General features: G+C 45.9%; 1 protein-coding gene across 2 annotated transcripts in view; it reads left to right on the top strand.

Moving 5' to 3' along the window:
• The window catches only part of Kbtbd12 (kelch repeat and BTB domain containing 12), a 65,430-nt gene extending 63,502 nt beyond the window's left edge, over positions 1–1,928 (top strand). For both annotated transcript variants that reach the window (XM_023706375.1, XM_012512659.2), the window contains exon 6: positions 717–1,928. In XM_023706375.1, the coding sequence (XP_023562143.1) occupies positions 717–898 (182 nt within the window). In that variant the 3' untranslated portion in view covers positions 899–1,928. The remainder of the gene's footprint in view (positions 1–716) is intronic.
• Positions 1,929–17,837: the final 15,909 nt, after the last annotated feature.

Raw genomic sequence — 17,837 nt, 5'->3', positions numbered from 1 at the left:
TCAAGAAGACAGAAAAAACAAATTCAAAATAGAGCCAAAGAACATCTCAGGTATATCTTTCTACTGAGTTCAAATTATTCTGCCTAGCACTATCCAAAAATTTATATTTGAGGTAAGAGATCTGATCTAATTCCCAGTTTCAGTACTTATCAGTATGCTCATTAAGATTTTCTAAGTAAGTTACATTGAAATACATAAAGTAACCCTCAACTCCCAAAATTAAGAAATATATCAAGCTTCTAATGAGAATGACTGTTAAACCATTAACTCTTCCCAATTTGGTTTACAAATTTAATATATAAGCCCAAACAAAATCATATTCTGTTTTGGAGTCTTGTCTGTTTGTTTCTGGTACTGGAAATTGAACCCCCAGGGCCCTCATACTGAGCTTCATTCCCAGACCTCTTAAATTTTAGGACAGGGCCTTGCTAAGTCACCAGGCTGGGGTCCAGCTTTAGATCCTCCTGTCGTAGCCTCCCACACGCTGGCATTACAGACCTGGCTTGAATAAATTTTTGAGAATGAGCAGTGACATGCCCTTCCTTGGCTTCTTATGTTGGGAATACTCTGTATTCCCCTTACAGTAGCTTTATGCCTCTGTTTGTTCATTATCTCTTGGTGCTTAGTGCTTTAGAGGACTTGGTTTACCACAGTGCTGACAGCCTCTGAACTTAACCCACCATGACATTTTGTCTCCCTATTGTCCTGTATCTCAGATCGCCATGAGGTTATCTCCAAAGAAATTCTGGAGCTGGACCCTTGGGAAAACCAGTGGAATGTTGTTGCCATCAACGTCCTCATGCATGACAGCTATGACGTCTGCCTGGTGGCCAGGATGAACCCCCGAGACCTCATCCCTCCACCCTCGGACCTGGTGGAGGACAGCAGGGATCACTGAGGCCAGCAGGGCTGCAGGAGAGTGGAGCATACCCTGAGACCCACCCACTGTCACCCTTCCGGGACGTGGCCACCACCCGGTGCATGTGTGTTGCATGTGTGGCTATCTGGGCAAGTGCTATACTGTACTGGGAGGAAGCATGAGGGTCCCTCAGATAGGACACTAGGAGTCCAAAGGTGGTGGCACCCAGGGGGGAAGGGGGACACAAAGTACAGGGATGGAAGGATCTCACTCTAATGGGGACTCAAGAACAGAAACCATGGCACCTAGGAAGCTGAGTAAGGATGAGCTGCTTTGCTCCTTCAGGGAAGCTAAATTCTGCCATTCCACCCCGGGGCAGCTTTGGCCAAGGATGGGCCCCAAGGGCCTCTGCCTCCTCAGAATGAGAGCTGGAGCTGCCTGTCCCCTGCTACAGGGCCCAGCCCATCTCCTAGCACATGGAGGTGCACTAGGTTTGAGATCCATCCCAGCTCTGCTGGTGTGAAGAGAAAATACCGTGGCTCTAAAACAGTAAGCACGCTTTAGTCACCACCACTGTTATTACCATTGTCTGCATTCCCCCCAAAAAGTATACACAACCAAACCCAGGACTCTGAGGACACCTGGACTTCCATGTCAGACGAACAGGGTTAGCTTGTCTACTTCACTTGCTGGGAGCTGAGAAAAAAATGTTTCCTCAATGCTGCAGCCTAATGCCTTAACTGGACACCTTGAAAGGCTCCCAAAGGCCAGAGATGAGCCTGTCTGTCCCCCACTGTAAGAGGCATGACCCGGCACTGCCATCACTGTCCCCTGTGAGGTCTCATCCACAATGTCAGAATGGACTGCCCCATCTGATGAGAAGGCTGAATGCCATTGGCCCAGAGTCAGGACAACCAGTGTGCCCGGGTGGCTTAGCCCTGAAAGACAGACAGGCACACAGAAGGGGTTCCCAAACCTGTTCCTAAGGAGTGGTTTCCCAGATTTAATTTTTCTTCCTGATCTTAATTTGTCTTTAATTTAACATAATAGATTGCTTCTTGTTTCTGTGGTCATTGTGTGCTTGGGTGCTTCTTGTCCAACTTTTGTTTATGTATTTGGTATAAGGTCTCACTACACAGCTCGGACTCTTAGTGATCCTCCTGTTCTCAGCCTCCACAGCACTGGGATTACAGGCATGTGACATCACACCCAGTGACCAGTTCAGTGCACTCAGAGGCAGGGCCAGCATGTGGTGTCAGGGATTGAACCCAGTCCCTGCACTTGCCTAAGCAGGCACTTAGTCCACTGAACTATATCTCACCAGCCCCAACTTTTGTATTTAGAACCAAACATGACAACCAAAAGCTGCTACCTCCTCCTTTACATAGATTTGGGCCTGTAACTGAGGCTTTGTCCTGGACTGGCTGCTTCCTGTCACTGAGACTTTGGGAACACAGTGGGGAAGGAGTGCAGCTAGGAACATCAAAGACTGTAGCACTGCCATCCCCAGCAGGTGCTGTTCCAGACAGCAGCACTGCTGTCCAATTGACTGACTATAACAAGAAAATGCTTTAGAACCAAGATTGCCTGAGTGTTGGTGTTCACACTGCACCTCCATGTGAGTTCACTGGAGAGGGATCCTAAGCCTTAGGAGCCCCACAGCAGGTATGACCAGGCAGGGGAGAACAGCAGAGGGAGACAGAGGCAGGCCTGTGATGTGACAGACAGACAGCAGATGGACCCAGCTCCTAGGCAGTCGGCAAGGGAGGATGTCACGTGGCATTACTCCCAGCTATTCTAGAGGGTGAGGCAGGAGAATTACAAGTTCGAGCTCAGCACAGGAAATTTAGTGATTGCCCTTAGATCTGGGGGTATAGTTCAGTGAGTGTGTTCAAGCCTCAGTGCAAAAGAAAGAGAGGGGAGGGATCAGAGGAGAAAAGTAGGGCAGGGAGCAGACATTCTATGGAGAAAGGAGGAGGAAACAGGGTGGAGGACACCAACTAGGTCCCGTTCCAGGCTGAGCGGCAGCACTTGGGTTGTGTGACAAGCCCAGCGTGCTCTTGGAGCTTTCCAGCCTGGAGGTCATTAGGAAAGACTCCAGTGGTCAGAGCCCAACACTGCCTGAAGGACCCTGTGAGCTCTGTCTCCATGAAGGCCTAACAGGCAGAGGCAAGCTCCCTTTGAAAGTGGCCCAGGAGAAAACACAGAAAGCCAGATGTAGTGGTACACCCCTATAATTCCAGCACTTGAGAGGCTAAGGCAGGAGGATCACAAGTTCACAGCAGATTGGGCTACATAGTGAGTTCAAAGCCAAGTTGCACTACAGAGTGAGACCCTACCTCAAAAAAAAAAAAAAAAACAGAAAGATAAAAACATGTTTAAGAGATGCCCTTCCAGGGAAAGAAAGACTACACAGGGTCTGTGTTATTTCTTTTTTTAATTAATTAATTAATTGGTACAGTGTCTCACCGTGCAGTTCAGACTCACAGTGATCCTCCTGTCTCAGCCTCCCCGGTGCTGGGATTACAGGTGTGCACCACCATGCCCAGTTTTGGTGGCCAGCATGGCATGCTGGAAGTTCCAGGGCCAGCAAGGCATTCAATAACAGGGTTTGAATCTGAATCCTTGCACTTGCCAGGCAGGTGCTTAGACTGCTGAGCTATCTCCCCAGACCCTATCTGTGTTATTTCTTATAGCTACAGGTGAATTGACTATTATCTCAAAGTAAGGAGTATAAATTTCCTATTTAGTAAAAAATGCAGGAGCTGGAGATGGCTCAGTGGAATAAGCGCTTCCCTGGCAAGCGCAAGGGCCTGAGTTCTATCCCCGGTTCTGCCAAAAAAAAAAAAAAATGCAGCTCAGTGTTCATTCAATTTTCAGCAGCTGAGGATTACTATATTTTGTAAATGGAAAGACCACTCCTACAACCAGAACGCTATAATCAAAGTGATGTCTTTTGTTTCCGACAACTGTCAATATATCAGTGTGATGCAAAAATAATAACAAAGACAAGACGCACTTCGGGAGTAAGGTTACGACGGATCCCCAAGTTACCACAGGGTGAACACTGCAGCCACAAGCAGCACCAGCAAACAGCCAAAGGGTTGATGTAGAGAAAAAGGAGAGGGGTGCACCCCTGCTATGGGCTCAGGATTCCTGCTTTTGGAGTCTGCAGGATCAGCAAGATTCTCAGCCACCTGGGTTCTTAACTGACCCTGCTCCTTACTAGTTATGAGAACTTAAGCACTATGTTCCTCACCTTTCTCACTATAGTGGGAATAAGGATAACATGCACCATGGGGTTACCATGAGAATTCAATAAGAAAATAGGCTCTTGAGGTAGTGGTTGCCACAGTGAGTACATAAAAATACTAGTTAGCAAAAGTAATAGTCATGAAAATTCAGCCCCTAGCTGAGGTCTAAACAGGCTGAACAAAACAATGGGAGCTCTGGCGGCAGGTGAGGTGGTGGTGCACACCTGTACTCCCCGCACTTGGCTAGCTGAGACAAGGATCTGTAAGACTGAAGCCAGCATGGGCTACTTAGAGATGATATAGGTGTTTTGGTCACTTTTCTCTCATTGACAGACTACCCAACGCCCAAAATTAAGGAAAGAAAAGGTTTATTTAGCCACAATCGTGAAGGTTGCAATCCATAATCAGCTGGTTCCAAGGCAAGGTCGTATGGCACAGGGGAACCAGTTCAAGGCAGCAGAGGACAGCAAAAGCAGCAAGAGCAAAATAGGAGGGAGCGCGAGCCTCTTTGCCTCCCTTACATTACATGCCAGCTATCCACTCACATCATCTCCTTGAGCTCCTCCTCCATAGGCTCAGGAGGACCCTGGCCCCCTGCTAAGTCACTTGATTAAACCTTTAGACTTCTCAAGTTGACACGATGTATCAACCATTACAATAGGAGATAGGGTGTGGCAAAGTTGGCTGGGAAAATGAGCAGGCCTGGACAACACAGGGACTCAGAGCAACACTAGGCCACATGAAAATCCATCCTACATGTAGAACTTCTCTTGAGCTCCCACCAGATGTGTAAGGTATTAAAGAAAAGGCTGAATGCCATGGGGAGCAGCCATTAGAGTTCCCATGATAGCCCAGGCCGAGTTTCTCATCTGTGATGTGTGCTTTTAGTTTTGTTTTTGTCCCTTTTCTTTGTGTTTGGCCCAAATCTGCTCTGCAGAGCTTGTTTCTTCCATGCCTACTCAAATCACACTTTTCAAATAAACTTTTGGCACCATTGTTGGCCTGTCTCATCCAATTCTTTATTCAAGGTAAGAACCTGGAATACTTTAGATTGTTGAGCTATTTCTAAAGAAACTACCCTATAACAGCAAGACCCTGCCTCAAAAAAATAAAAATAGAGTCCAAGATAAGCTTAACCCTCCAAGAAGAGACTTTCTTATCCCCAAAAAGAAAACAAATGTCTAAGAAGAGAGAAAAATAAATATTAAAAATGTTTAAATGGGATCCAAAATTAAAATTCATTTGAAGAGGAGAAAATAAAATAAGTGTTGAAAATAATGTCACTTAAAAATGCATTCCATACCCCTACTGAACACCATAGCTCAGCCTTACCTCACTTTAATAGGTCAGAATCCTCACATTAGCCCACAGCTGGTGTCAGGGAGAAACACAACACATATCATTAGCTGGGGGAAATCTAAATCCAAAGCGGAAAGTATGCTTTTTCCGAAAACATACTGCTAGAACACCATCTGTATTAGTTGGATTTTTATCATTGTGACAAAATACCTGACTTAAATCACTTAAAAGGAGAAAAGGTTTATTCTGGCTCATGGTTTCAGAGGCTTTAGTCTATAGTTACTTGACCCTGTCCCTTGGGGCCTGTGGTAAGAATGTTATGGTAAGGAAGCAGATCTCCTCACCCTATGGTACTCAGGAGAAAGAGAAGTTGGGGTCCCAATACCTCCTTCATGGACACACTCCCAATGAGCTAACTTTCTTCCATGAAGCCCCACTAACCAGAGGTTCCATCACCTGGCAACAGGACCAGGCTCATGATCAAGCCACCAACACATGGGCCTCTAGAGACATTTAAGATCCAAATTGTAACACCTTTATAAAGTCAAAAAAGTGTAAGTTGAATTATTCTGAGGTGTGTAAGAAAATGGCCAGAAAGCAGAGCTAAAAGATAGGGCAGTAAGAAGACCTAGAGAATCAATCCTGGAGACCCAGCAGCCAGCCAGAAGTTCCCAAAGACAGAACAGAGAACCAGAGGAAAGGAAGTGACCCCAGAAATGGCAGCTTTGCTGGGGGCTCACCTGATAGAAGGGCATCTCCCATAACAAACACAAGGAACATTCCAAAACTTTCAGACTAAATGGAGACCCTCAGAATTTTGAGTGGGTAAAGTGAATTACGATGAAAGAGACACAGACAGCAGGGGGCATTGGACATCTCAAGAGTCACAACTTACTCTGGAGACCAATGGAGCAATACTTTAACATTCTGGAACAAATTCTCTGTCAACCTGTTTTCCTATTCCCAGCCTTTCTATTTGCTAAGCAAAAGAGTAGACTGGAGGTGTTTTTCAGCATGCAAAAATTTAGGAAACATTTGTTTGTTGTCTTTTGTTGTACAACAAACTACACCCACACTCAGCAATAATCTTTTAGTTCTACCTTGTGACTCTGTAGATAGAGAACTCAGGCATGACTCAGTGGGTGACGCATCTGGTCCACATGGCACCCACAGAGGTCCTACATGATGTTCAGGCCTAATCTCACTCACAGGCCTGGTAGGCAATATAGATTGCTAGAAAGCCAGGCTCCCCACAACTTCTCCAACATGGGAATCTCAGAGCTCAGTGCACATGTTATAGCAAGCACAGCAGAAGTGCAGCTTTGTGCATCCTATCCTGTGAAGTCTCTTGACATCACTTCTACTATATTGTGTTACTAGAAGTCACAAGTCTCAGACTCAAGAGGAGGGACAAAGACCTCCCCATCACTGAGAGCAAAGCCAAAAAATGTGCAGCCCTATTTTAGAACTACCATATCCACCTTCCATGCACTTCCGAAAAGACACTTCTTCAAGGATATGCTCAAGCAGAATGAAGGGTAGACCCAAGAAAAATGAAACATAGAACCAGGAGATAGTAGATTCTACAGGCATGGCAGTGTTGAGGAATCTCACACCAGCTAACTTGCCGTGGGCCCAGAGAACATCCATCTCAGGTGGAAAAAAGAGAAAGCAGAACTCCAGGAAGCATTCCCCACACAAAACAAACTCAAGACACAACTAGAGAGACTAGATGAGCAATTGGGGAAACACTAGAACCAAGAAAGAAATTAAGTATATCAGCAGAGAGAGCTGTGCAAGGGAAAACATGAGGCAATGAGAACTGTAATAAAAATTTTACAGTGTAAACAAATATGTATTTAATTATAGGATACCACTTGGTCCTAAAATGAATAATTATATATGATTATAATATCTAAGCATCATAAAACTAAAAATAGAAAAATAGCTATTTGAGGAGATTAGAGGAGGAGAGGTGTGGAAAAGCTCACCAACTTGTAACATCTAAGCTTGACCAAGAATTAGCAGCATGAACATATTACTTAGGAATAAAGAATATGTACAAAACTGCCAGCTAAAACCTAGACTGTCAAGCACAGCTCTCTGCTGAGCAGGTCTGGATGGGGGAAGGAGTAGGGACGATAACCATGTCATTATTAGATTTTTGGAATTTTTATGTGCATGTATGAATTCATTAAATGCTAAACATTTGACATTTAAGATGAATTAAATCCAGCCTCCCTCCATGCATGCTGTATACATATGCTGAAATAGTACACTGACCTCTATTAGTGTATATAATTATCACATTCATCAAAACTAAAATAATAATAAAGTAAAATATATTAAAAGGGACTTTTAAGCCTCCAGGTTTCTGAGCATAATAGACTCTCTGGGCTGGATGGGATGGACCTTAAAGAGGCTCTCATGGGACACTGGCTAGCCTCGAGACCAACTGAGCTGACAGAGGACACAGGCTCACAGTGCAGTCCTCTGGCTGCCCCCAGCTGTGTGGGGTCTAAAAGCAGCCCTAATCCTCTGATCAGCAGTCCCATCCCACACTGTCTGCTCAGAGGATGCCATGTGGCTGGGAGCCAAAGGTCAAAGAAAAGAGAGGCTGGGAAGATAGCTCAGTAGAATAAGCACTTGGCTGGCAAGCACAAGGGCCTGAGTTCAATCCCTGGTTCTGCCAAAAAAAAAAAAAAAAAAGGAAAGGAAAGGAAAGGAAGAAAGAAAGACACAACCATATATTTTAGCTGTTCTAGTTCTAAGGTACATTCTCAAAAGAATTAAACACAAGGACTCAATATTCATAGCAGCACTATTCACAAAAGCCAAAAGGGAAACACAACAGAAATGTCCATCGCTAAGTGGATGGATAAAATGTGGTCTATCCATGCAATAAAATATTATTCAGCCCTAAAAAGGTAAGAACTTTGGACATATTCTACAACATACATGAGACAGTAAAAACATGCCAGTCACCAAATTAGAGGAATCATACTATATGATTCCTCTAATATGAGCTATCTAGGACAGTCACACTTGGAGAGGCAGAAAGTAGAGTGGGCTGCCAGGGGGTGGGGAGAGAAAACAAGTTGTTTTATGGAGACAGGGCTTCAGATTTATGAAGTGGAAAGAGCTCCACAGGTGAGTAGTGGATGTGTTTTATACCATTGAACCATGCATGTAAGGTAGCTCAATGGTCAGTGTTTTGTGATATTTATTTTATCACACTACAAATATCTCTTTGGCTAATGTATTTCCTTGGAGAGTCTGTAAGTCAGAGTCTGCTCCAGTGAGTCACCCCTCTTGCTGCCCATCAGCCTAGGGTTCTTCTGCTCAATTCAGATGGAAATCATGAATCAGCATAGTACAGCTCTGCTAGGTCCTGATGTCACCAGATGACACCACATAATGCTAGATACCCACAGCAGACATAGCCAGCTGCTGGGTACTGCTGGCCATCACCATCCAATGCCACCTTGTGCTGGACACCATAGGTCAACTCTGTCAGGCACTGGGTTTTTGCTGGTGGTCTTCATTGACTGCAGTCTCTGGAGCTCTTTGGTACTGACAGCTGAGTGATTATTGCTTTTTCTTTTAAAACAGCTCAGGATAAAAATCCCAAGTGTGTTTATAAGACTTTTGCACCCTACGCTACCTGAGAAATGAATCATGAGCAGGTTTATAGGAGCAGTTCAAGGCAAGTCTTTATTTTAACAGGGCCTGTGCTACAGCCAGGGATTCAGTAAACAGAAGGGAGCCCTCCTAGATGAAACCCAGAAAGTGTCTGGGGACGCTGCTCATATAGGATCTGCAGGCCTGTGGCAGTGAGTCTCAGAGATGAAAGCTTGCCGTGAATGCTGCGTATGCAAATAAGGGGCCCAGATTGCCCCTTCCTGACCTGAGCCACTCCAGGGTGGCCCTTTCCTTCTTCACAAAGGCAACAGCAGCATCTGGAGTGGTGGGAGGGGTTGAGGGGCAGCATGCTCTCTGACTCATGTTGGAGTTGTGCTCATGTTAGAGTGGAGGTTTAATAACCAGGGAGGACAGTGAAGCAAACTGTCCCCATCTATTGGGAGGGGTGAGAGGAAGCAAAGGGAGGGGTGAGGAGCAGTGGCTCCCAGGAAGTGATTAGGACTAAACGCATCATAGCTTTATAAGAAGAGGGACCCACCTGTAATCCCCCCCTCCGTCTGGAACAGGGAAAAATGAGAGTTAGTGTTTCCCATCTGTCTCACTTTGAAATGTGCTCAGGCTCCTAGCAGGAGATACCCTGCCTTCGCTGGGACTCCTAAGACCCGTGGCTCTGGCATCCCACAATATTCCTGGATCTTAAACAAATTCCAAGATAAAGGCCACCTGAGCCCTCACACCTTATCAATGAGAGGGGGGTGTTCTGGGACTCAGGTCTGACCTGAAAGCCCCAGGGCTGACCCCAAGTGGAAGTCTCCTAGGGCTAGAAGTCTCCTAGGCCTGATCCATCTCAAACACAACTGTCTCCAAGATGGGCTGGGGAAGCTGCCCTGGGGTGCCCAGAAAGGAGAGCATGGCTCTGTAGTTGGCCACCTAAGCCTCCCACAATGCTCCCCACCTGTGCCCAAGGCAGCACTTCCTCTTCCTTGAAGGGGCCATGGTGATATCCCTGGGACCCTAACATCAACGCCACTGTAAGGATCACTTTGCAGATGAGATGAAATGTGCTTACAACTACAGAGGCACTTTCAAATTTTAACACTTCTAATACTATGAAATGCCATATCAACAGATCAAAAAAAATCATTGGATCAGCTTAACAGATGGCAAAAAGAGATTTTGAGAAATTAAGTATGCCGCCGTCTCAATTTTAAAACTCTGAATAAAAGAGGAGACCACAGCTGGCTCTGTGATGCACACCTATAATATCAACTATCAGTAGGCTAAGGAAGAAGATTGTGAGTTCGAGGTCAGGCTGGGCAACTTAGCATGACCCTGTCTGAAAATAAGGGTTGGGTGCGGCTCAGGAATAGCACACTTGCCTAGCACACAGGAGGGGCTGGGTTCCTTCCCAGATGGCAAGGAAAGGAAAACACAGGCACTTCCTGCACGTGAGCTTTGTACTGAGGGGGAGCCCCTGCCTCTAGCCATGTGGAGTTGCTGAACCAGCCTTGCTTCCCACTGCCAATGCCCAGAAACTGGAAAAATTCTCTGAAACATCTTTTTCAGACACTGACCGACAGGCAGAGTCCAGACCAGGATGCTTGGGGTAGGTGTGCTTGCCTGTTTTCTCTTGCTAAGGACACAACGCCACAGACTGGCTCAGCAATTGAGAATATAGCCCCATTTTGGCTCTTGGTTCTGGGAGGTTCTGGGAGCTCACAGTGTTGGCCTCTGGCTAGCAGAGGCCTCTGGCAGGCAGCAGAGGCATCGCATGGCAGGACAGAGGCACAAATGTGTGGCTGGGCCTTCTGGTCTTTGTTCCTCTTTCAGGGGTTGTAGGATGACACAGGTTCTCAGTATGTAATTCGGGCTGAGATCCTTCTGCTCAGACTCCAGAGTACTGGGATTACAGGGGTGTCTCTCTTTTTATAAAGCCATCCATCTTTAGTCCCAATCATTTCCCAAAAGCCCAACCTCTAACCACCACAGTGTTTAGGTTTCCCCCTTGTTAATACTATTATAGATCGGTAGGTTAGGCAGAGGGACCAGGCATAGGACAATCAGGATAACCAGATTTCTGTTAGGTACACAGGACCTGAAGTCACAGTTGAAGAAAGGACCCAGGCGGACACTGGAGTCCGGGGATGTAACAAGTGATGTAACAGGCAAGATGAGGGATGCTCCTGTCTGTCAAGAAAACATTTTTGCCTTCTCATGTTATTCTTATTTCTTTTTTTTTTTTCTTTTTTTTTTGGCAGAACCGGGGATTGAACTCAGGCTCTTGCACTTGCCAGGGAAGCACTTATTCCACTGAGCCATCTCCCGGCCTTTTTTTTTAATTCTTTTTTTTTTTTCATGTTATTCTTTAAATGAACCACTTGAGTATGATAGAGGATGAGGTACATGCAGACACACACTTGCTACATGCCTCGGCTCCTTGTGGGCCTATTTCTAGGTTAGATAAGCTGGATTTAGTCCTATAAGTGGATCTTACTTTGACTTGTAGCAGTCTGACCTCTGGTCATTTTTTTATATAAAAACCCCTAGACAAAAAGTACCACAGAAACCCACTTTTGAATCCCCTCCTATCTTTGTGCGCAACTTCCTTCTTCAACTTCATAAGCCATGGAATTATAATACTATTACAATACCACACACCTAGGATTTGGGAGGGACAAGACATTCAAACCATGGCAAAAGGGAAACAAATGAGATGGTCCTCTGGCTGCCCAGCTCCCTGCTGCAGCGACAGGTGGAACCCAGATAGAACACAGCAGAGGACCACTCCAGGGAGGCAGGAAGCTGGCTCTTGCAGGGCACAGAGCAGGTGCCACACAAAGGGCTGCATGGCTCTGTGTCTAATGCTAACCCATGTATCCCTGGACAAAGAAGCCCTTGGAGCTATAAATGGAAAACCTTCAGGGGTCATACAGGGGTGGGAGACCAGCCAGGCAGGAAAGGCCTGGGAATACCCAAGGTATCAAGTAAAGGCTGAGCCATGGATGAGACTGAACCATGAGCCAGGCCAGAGGAGAGGCCACGCTCCCTGATGGTGTGAGAGCAAGATGAGCCTGGAAACTTCATACCGGTCCACGAGAAATGTACTGCCTGCCACAAGGAAGCCATGTGGAGCAGGCGCGACACAGGTGCGAGACATGTGTCAAGGAGTACAGGCCCAGAAACAGACCCACACAGCTGACCCCCCCGCAATGGCTCATGTGCTCCCACCCAGGAGAGGCAGCCCCTCAGCATTCATTTCCAGAACGACTGGACATCTGTGTGGGAAAAAATGATTCACGACCTTGTTCCCCTCCATGTACATCCAAGCAACTCCAAATGGATCCGAGGTGCAAACAGGAGAGCTAAGCTCTAAAGCTGCCAGAAGAAAACTGGAGAAAAGGCTTCCATAACATTAGACTAGGATTTCTTAAGACAGGAAGGAAAATGCACCAATCATAAAAGAAAATTAGATGAACTGCACTGCACTAAAATTAAAAATGTTCACTCTTCAAAGGCACTCTTAACCTGAGATGTGGGTCAGTGAAGTAACACTTGTGTAGCATGTTCCAGGTCATGGGTTTGATCCCCAGTGCAAAAGAAAAGAAGAAATGGAGGGAGGGAGGAAATAAAGAAATGTAAGTCACAGACTGAAAGAAAATAGTTCTCATATACATCATACATGTCACAGGGCATGCAAAAAACATAAAAATTTTAAACAGCCAAAAATAAGAATGCAAGTGATTTGAGGCGAAAGATACATGTTAATCAGTTTTCCCTTACTGTAACAAATGGCTCAAATAAATTTAACTTACAAGGAGGAAATATTTGTTTTAGCTCAGTTTTGGAGGTTTCAGCCTGTTGCTTTGGGATCACAGCAAGGTGGCACATCAACCACACTGATCACATGGCCCAAGCAATGGCAGCATGCGATGTTCTGAATGTTCGGAGCAGTTTTATTCACAACAGCCAAACTCTCACGACAACTCAAATGCCCACAAAGAGGTGAATGTATAAAACTTACAGTAGACCCATTAGGTGGACATGCATGTGGTTGGACGGATGCATACGTATTTGTGCCTTATGTTTGAATGGATGTGTGTAGATGTGAACTGGTGTGAATGGACGTGTATGGGTGTGTGTTGTAAAGGTAAATACAAATCTGTAAAAATAAATAAAGTTAGACTCTTCTCTGATATATGATAGGGATGGAGGCTGTCTCCATGTAGCGCTGTAGTATAGCTGACAGTGTAAACACTATCTTCATCTCACCCACTGCCTGTGAATCTTGCTTAAAAGCTAACCAAGCCTCTGGCTGCTTTTGCACTCCAGGACTGTCTCTGTGGGGGTCAGGCATCCCCTCTGACTTGGACACATCCAGAGGGCCCTGCAGCCCTCCTCCCGGGAATGAGCGACTTCCCACTTGTGAGAAGAGAGAAATTCGGAACAGAGTATGCGTGGACAGATGCATCTGCCAGGCTCTGAAAGGTGAGCTCTCTTGTAGTGTGTGCTGTTATCTACTCCATGGTTTGCACAATCACAAAATTTTTTAAACTATTTATTTATTTGGTACAGGGTCTCACTACACAGTCCAGACTCATAGTGATCCTCCGGTCTCAGCCTCCCCAGTGCTGGATTATAGATGTGCACCAGCACACCTAGTTTCTGTGGATGGCACAGCACACCCAGGGTCTGGGGCTGGCATGGCGTGCGGTACTGGGGATCAAACTTGGGTACTGGAGCTTGCCAGGCAGGCACTTAGACTGCCAAGCTATCTCCCTAGCCCCACAATAACAAAATTGTCCTCTTTCCCTTCTACCTCTGTGCAAAAGTGTTCTAAGTTGGCAGGAAAGTTTGTTTTTATTTTTTTCTAATTGTAAATTCACATTTATTTGTCTATGGATGTATATGTATGTGATTTGTGTGTGCCTATTCATGCGCATGTTATATATACATGAGTATGCTTCTATGTGCACACAAGTATACATACATGTCTATGTCTAAGAGTGTGCATGTGTATATGTGTGTATGTATGTACACATGTGTATGATTGAGACTATCAGAATATATATTGTATGGGTATATATATGTGCATGGGTATATATGGGTACGCATGTTCTGTGTGTCTATGGAGTTGTATGTGTACACAAGGTGTGCACAAGTGTGTCTATGAGTATGCATGTATATATATATATATGGGTATGCACATGTGTATGTGTCCATGGTTGTGTACATGTTTGACTATGCATATGTGTGCATGTGTCTGGTTGTACATGTATGTACAGGTGTGCATGCAGGTGCATATGGATGACTATGGGTGTGCATTTAGGGGTATGTACATGTGTGCAGAAGCGTGCCTCTGTGGGAGGGGGTAGTGACACACCATCACAGCTGGTCGAGCTGAGATAGGGGACAGGGATAGGAGGCCAGTTTTTTCACATATTCTCTGTAGCAATCACACGGAGCACACATATAGTTTGATTTTTAAAAAAGGACATCCTTTTGAGTCTTAGCAGTGTCCAAGGTATATATGTGCATGTGTCTGTATCTTTAATAATAGCAAGTCTGTTTGTGTCCTTAATAACAGCCACAGTTACATCTGCTAGCAGGCCCAGGCCCTGTGCCAAGTGCCATGCACAACACCCTCCTGACAACCTGCCCAGCCCTACTATCGTCTCCACGTCTTAGAAATGGGAAACCAGCCACAGGTCCAAGGTGAAGGTCTAGAAGCACGTGACTGCTGAACTCTCACCCATCTCAACTCATAGCAGAGCCTGCACCAGCCACAGGCACACTGTTCCTCTAGGCAGGAGCCCGTGTAAGTGGGTGACTGGCAGCATCCTGCCTGGTGTCTAGGGACCCTGCAGCTCCCTGCCCCACAGCCTGGCTCTATGCTCAGAGCCCAGCTGCCTCCCCCAGGCCAGGAGCCAGCCTAGAGAAATCCTGCAGCAGCTGCAGGGCAGACAAGAGCCAAAGAATACACTTTACATCAGCCTCTGGGGGAAGAGTTGCACTGCCAAGAGCACACTTAGGCTCAGAGAAGCTAGGAAGGCTGGAGAATGAAAACACATCGACCCCTGGAATTATTGTCCCCACTGGACACCTGAGATCGCTGCAGCCCAGGAGGGCTGCTCAGCATGTCAGCTTTAGGCTGGCTAAGGGCACAGTCCTCCCCTCCATGACATTCATTGAAACACCTTCCCCATCACCATTGGGGGTCTTATTCTGCCCGAACAATGCTCCTACAGTCCTTTATCCTAGTGCTAAGCCCTGCTGTCCAGACTGCTCCTCCTCCTGTGACAACCGCGCAGGCCCACTTTCCTGGCACGACTTTCCCTGGGCACACAGCCCCCTGAGCTCACTGTGCAGTGAGCCCACGAGAGGCACTGCTCAGTGGAGCAGCTCCGCCCCCTTGTGGCCAAATGCAGCCTCCATCCTGAAAGGAGGCAGAGGGCAGTGTCCTCCCCAGCAAGGGACAGCAAGCCTATTTGTTTATGACACAGCCTGGGCAGCTGAGATCAAGAGAAGCAAAAACAGGAGTGACAATGTCATCTAACACAGGGTATATGACAAATGTCTACAAATTCATAAGGGGGGAAAAGCAGAGAAAAGGGGTCACGGGTATGAGCTCATTACACAGAAAGGAAAGCTGGAATGGCCAGTAAACCAGAGGGAAGGCACTCAGCCTCCTTAGGGTTTGGAGAAGAAAAGTTCCACTGTCTTTTGCACAAACAGGGCCATCACAGTGAGGCCTTGACGAAGGTGTGTGCTGCTACTTGGTGCACTCTGGTGCCAGTGCTTGGGAACACGCCTGGCACTACTGGACTTGACGAAGTCACTGGCAAAAACACTCTTCCACCCTCCTGGGTGCGGTCCCAGGGACCCCTGGCCCGGGCACATGAGAATGTTGGTGGCAATGCCCTTATAAAGGGCCAGCAGAGAGTGAAAGAGAACAACCTCAGTGTTCCCAACAGGACAGCAAGGGACTTCTCTAGTGTGTTCAGACAACAGAATTCTCAGGGGCAATGAACAAACCAGAATGTTCCCATCTGTGTGACTGAATCTCAGAAACACAAACATGAATGAAAACTAGCAAGTTGCGAAGTTGTAAATTCCATATGATACCACGTATGCAAAAAGTCTAAATCTTAGTTTGTCTGTGTTAGAAAATAATCGGGTTTATCAGTTAGGGCTCACTAGAGGAACAGATTTAATATAAAATATGCATCAAAGGACTAAGTAGTAAGTCCTTACAATGGCTGCCTGCAGAGCCAAGATGGAAGGATGAAGAATAGATGGCTGCCTGCTAGAGCTGAAGAAAATAGTAAAAAATCAAAGGCCTAGAGTTCACTGCAGAGTCTGGTAGGTGTCTGTGTTAGAAGCTTGAAGAAATCTCCAAAAACAATGGTGAAGACTGCAGCTCCTCCTCCAAGGAAGAAAGGGGCTGACTTCCTTCTTCCCTGACACACCCAGAGCCACATTCCACTAATCCACTAAGTGGTTCTTAATCCATTCAAGCAGGCGCCACAATTAGCAGTCACACAAGGTGTGCCCTAGCAAATAGGAGCAAGAAAGGAAACGAGTGCTTTACCAATTCCATGCAAAGGCTATGCGAATGCTGGTCACACCAGCCTAGATCAACAGCCTTAAGCCAGTAGTGGGGAGCAGCCAGGTGGGCGTGCCTCTGCATGCTCGACCCCACTGTGTTAGGAGGAGCACCAGTAAAAGCTCACTAATCCTTCCATGAAAAAGCTGTTTTCTGGGCTGGCCAGATAGCTCAGCGGGTTAAAATCTCTGCTTAGGCAGACACAAGGACTGGGGTTTGATACCTGGCATGTCATACCAGCCCTGCCCTTGGGGCACACTGAGATGGTGAATGACACTGGGTGTGTTGGCGCATGCCTGTAATACCAGTGCTTGGGAGGCTGAAAACAGGAGGGTCACTACGAGTCTGATCTGTGTAATGAGACCTGTAGACTCTGTACTAAAAAATTTTTTAAAGGCTGTTTTCTTTTCTGTTCTGGTACAAACTTCTCATTTGTGCCAGTCAAGGTCTCCCCAGGGTCATTACCCTCACACGCATGCTAATGTCCCTTTTTTCTTTCTTTTCTTTTATTATTTTTTTTTACTTTCCCCTTCTTTCCTTTCCCCCACCCCATTTGAACATTTTCTATTTCACAATATCTATTAGATACATTGTTCCTTATTTATACTTACAGTTTCTCACACCAGAGAAATAATAGGATATTTGCACGTTCCTTATTTATACTTACAGTTTCTCACACCAGAGAAATAATAGGATATTTGCACGTGTGTCTGATTTATTTCACTTAATAGTATGGTCTCAAGATGCATTCATTTAGCTAGAAATGTCTTGAACTTGTCCATCTTTGCAGCAGGGTAGTACTTCATTGTACATATTTTAACCCCCTCCCATCTCCTTTGTACACTCGCAGTTGATGGGTTATTTGGGCCATTTCCAAGACATGGCTATTGCAAACTGGGCTGCCATAAACATGTTTGTGCACATGTCATTGTGTTATGATTCTTTTAATTCTTTCAGGAGGACATCAAGAAGAGGAACAGCTGGGTCAAATGGAAACTCTAGTTCTAGAAGGGGGTTTTGTTGTTGTTGTTGTTGTTGCTTTTGGTTTTTGTTTTGTTTTGGTGGAACCAGGGATTGAACTCAGGCCCCTGTGCTTGCCAGGCAAGCACTTATTCCACTGAGCCATCTCCTCAGCTCTCTAGTTCTAGTTTTTTGAGGATTCTCCAAATTGATTTCCACC

The sequence above is a fragment of the Octodon degus genome, unplaced genomic scaffold (genome assembly GCF_000260255.1).
Source record: "Octodon degus isolate 3935 unplaced genomic scaffold, OctDeg1.0 scaffold00254, whole genome shotgun sequence".
Taxonomy (NCBI): Eukaryota; Metazoa; Chordata; class Mammalia; order Rodentia; family Octodontidae; genus Octodon; species Octodon degus.
Note: the sequence above shows the minus strand (reverse complement) of the source record. Positions and strands in the feature narration are given on the sequence as shown.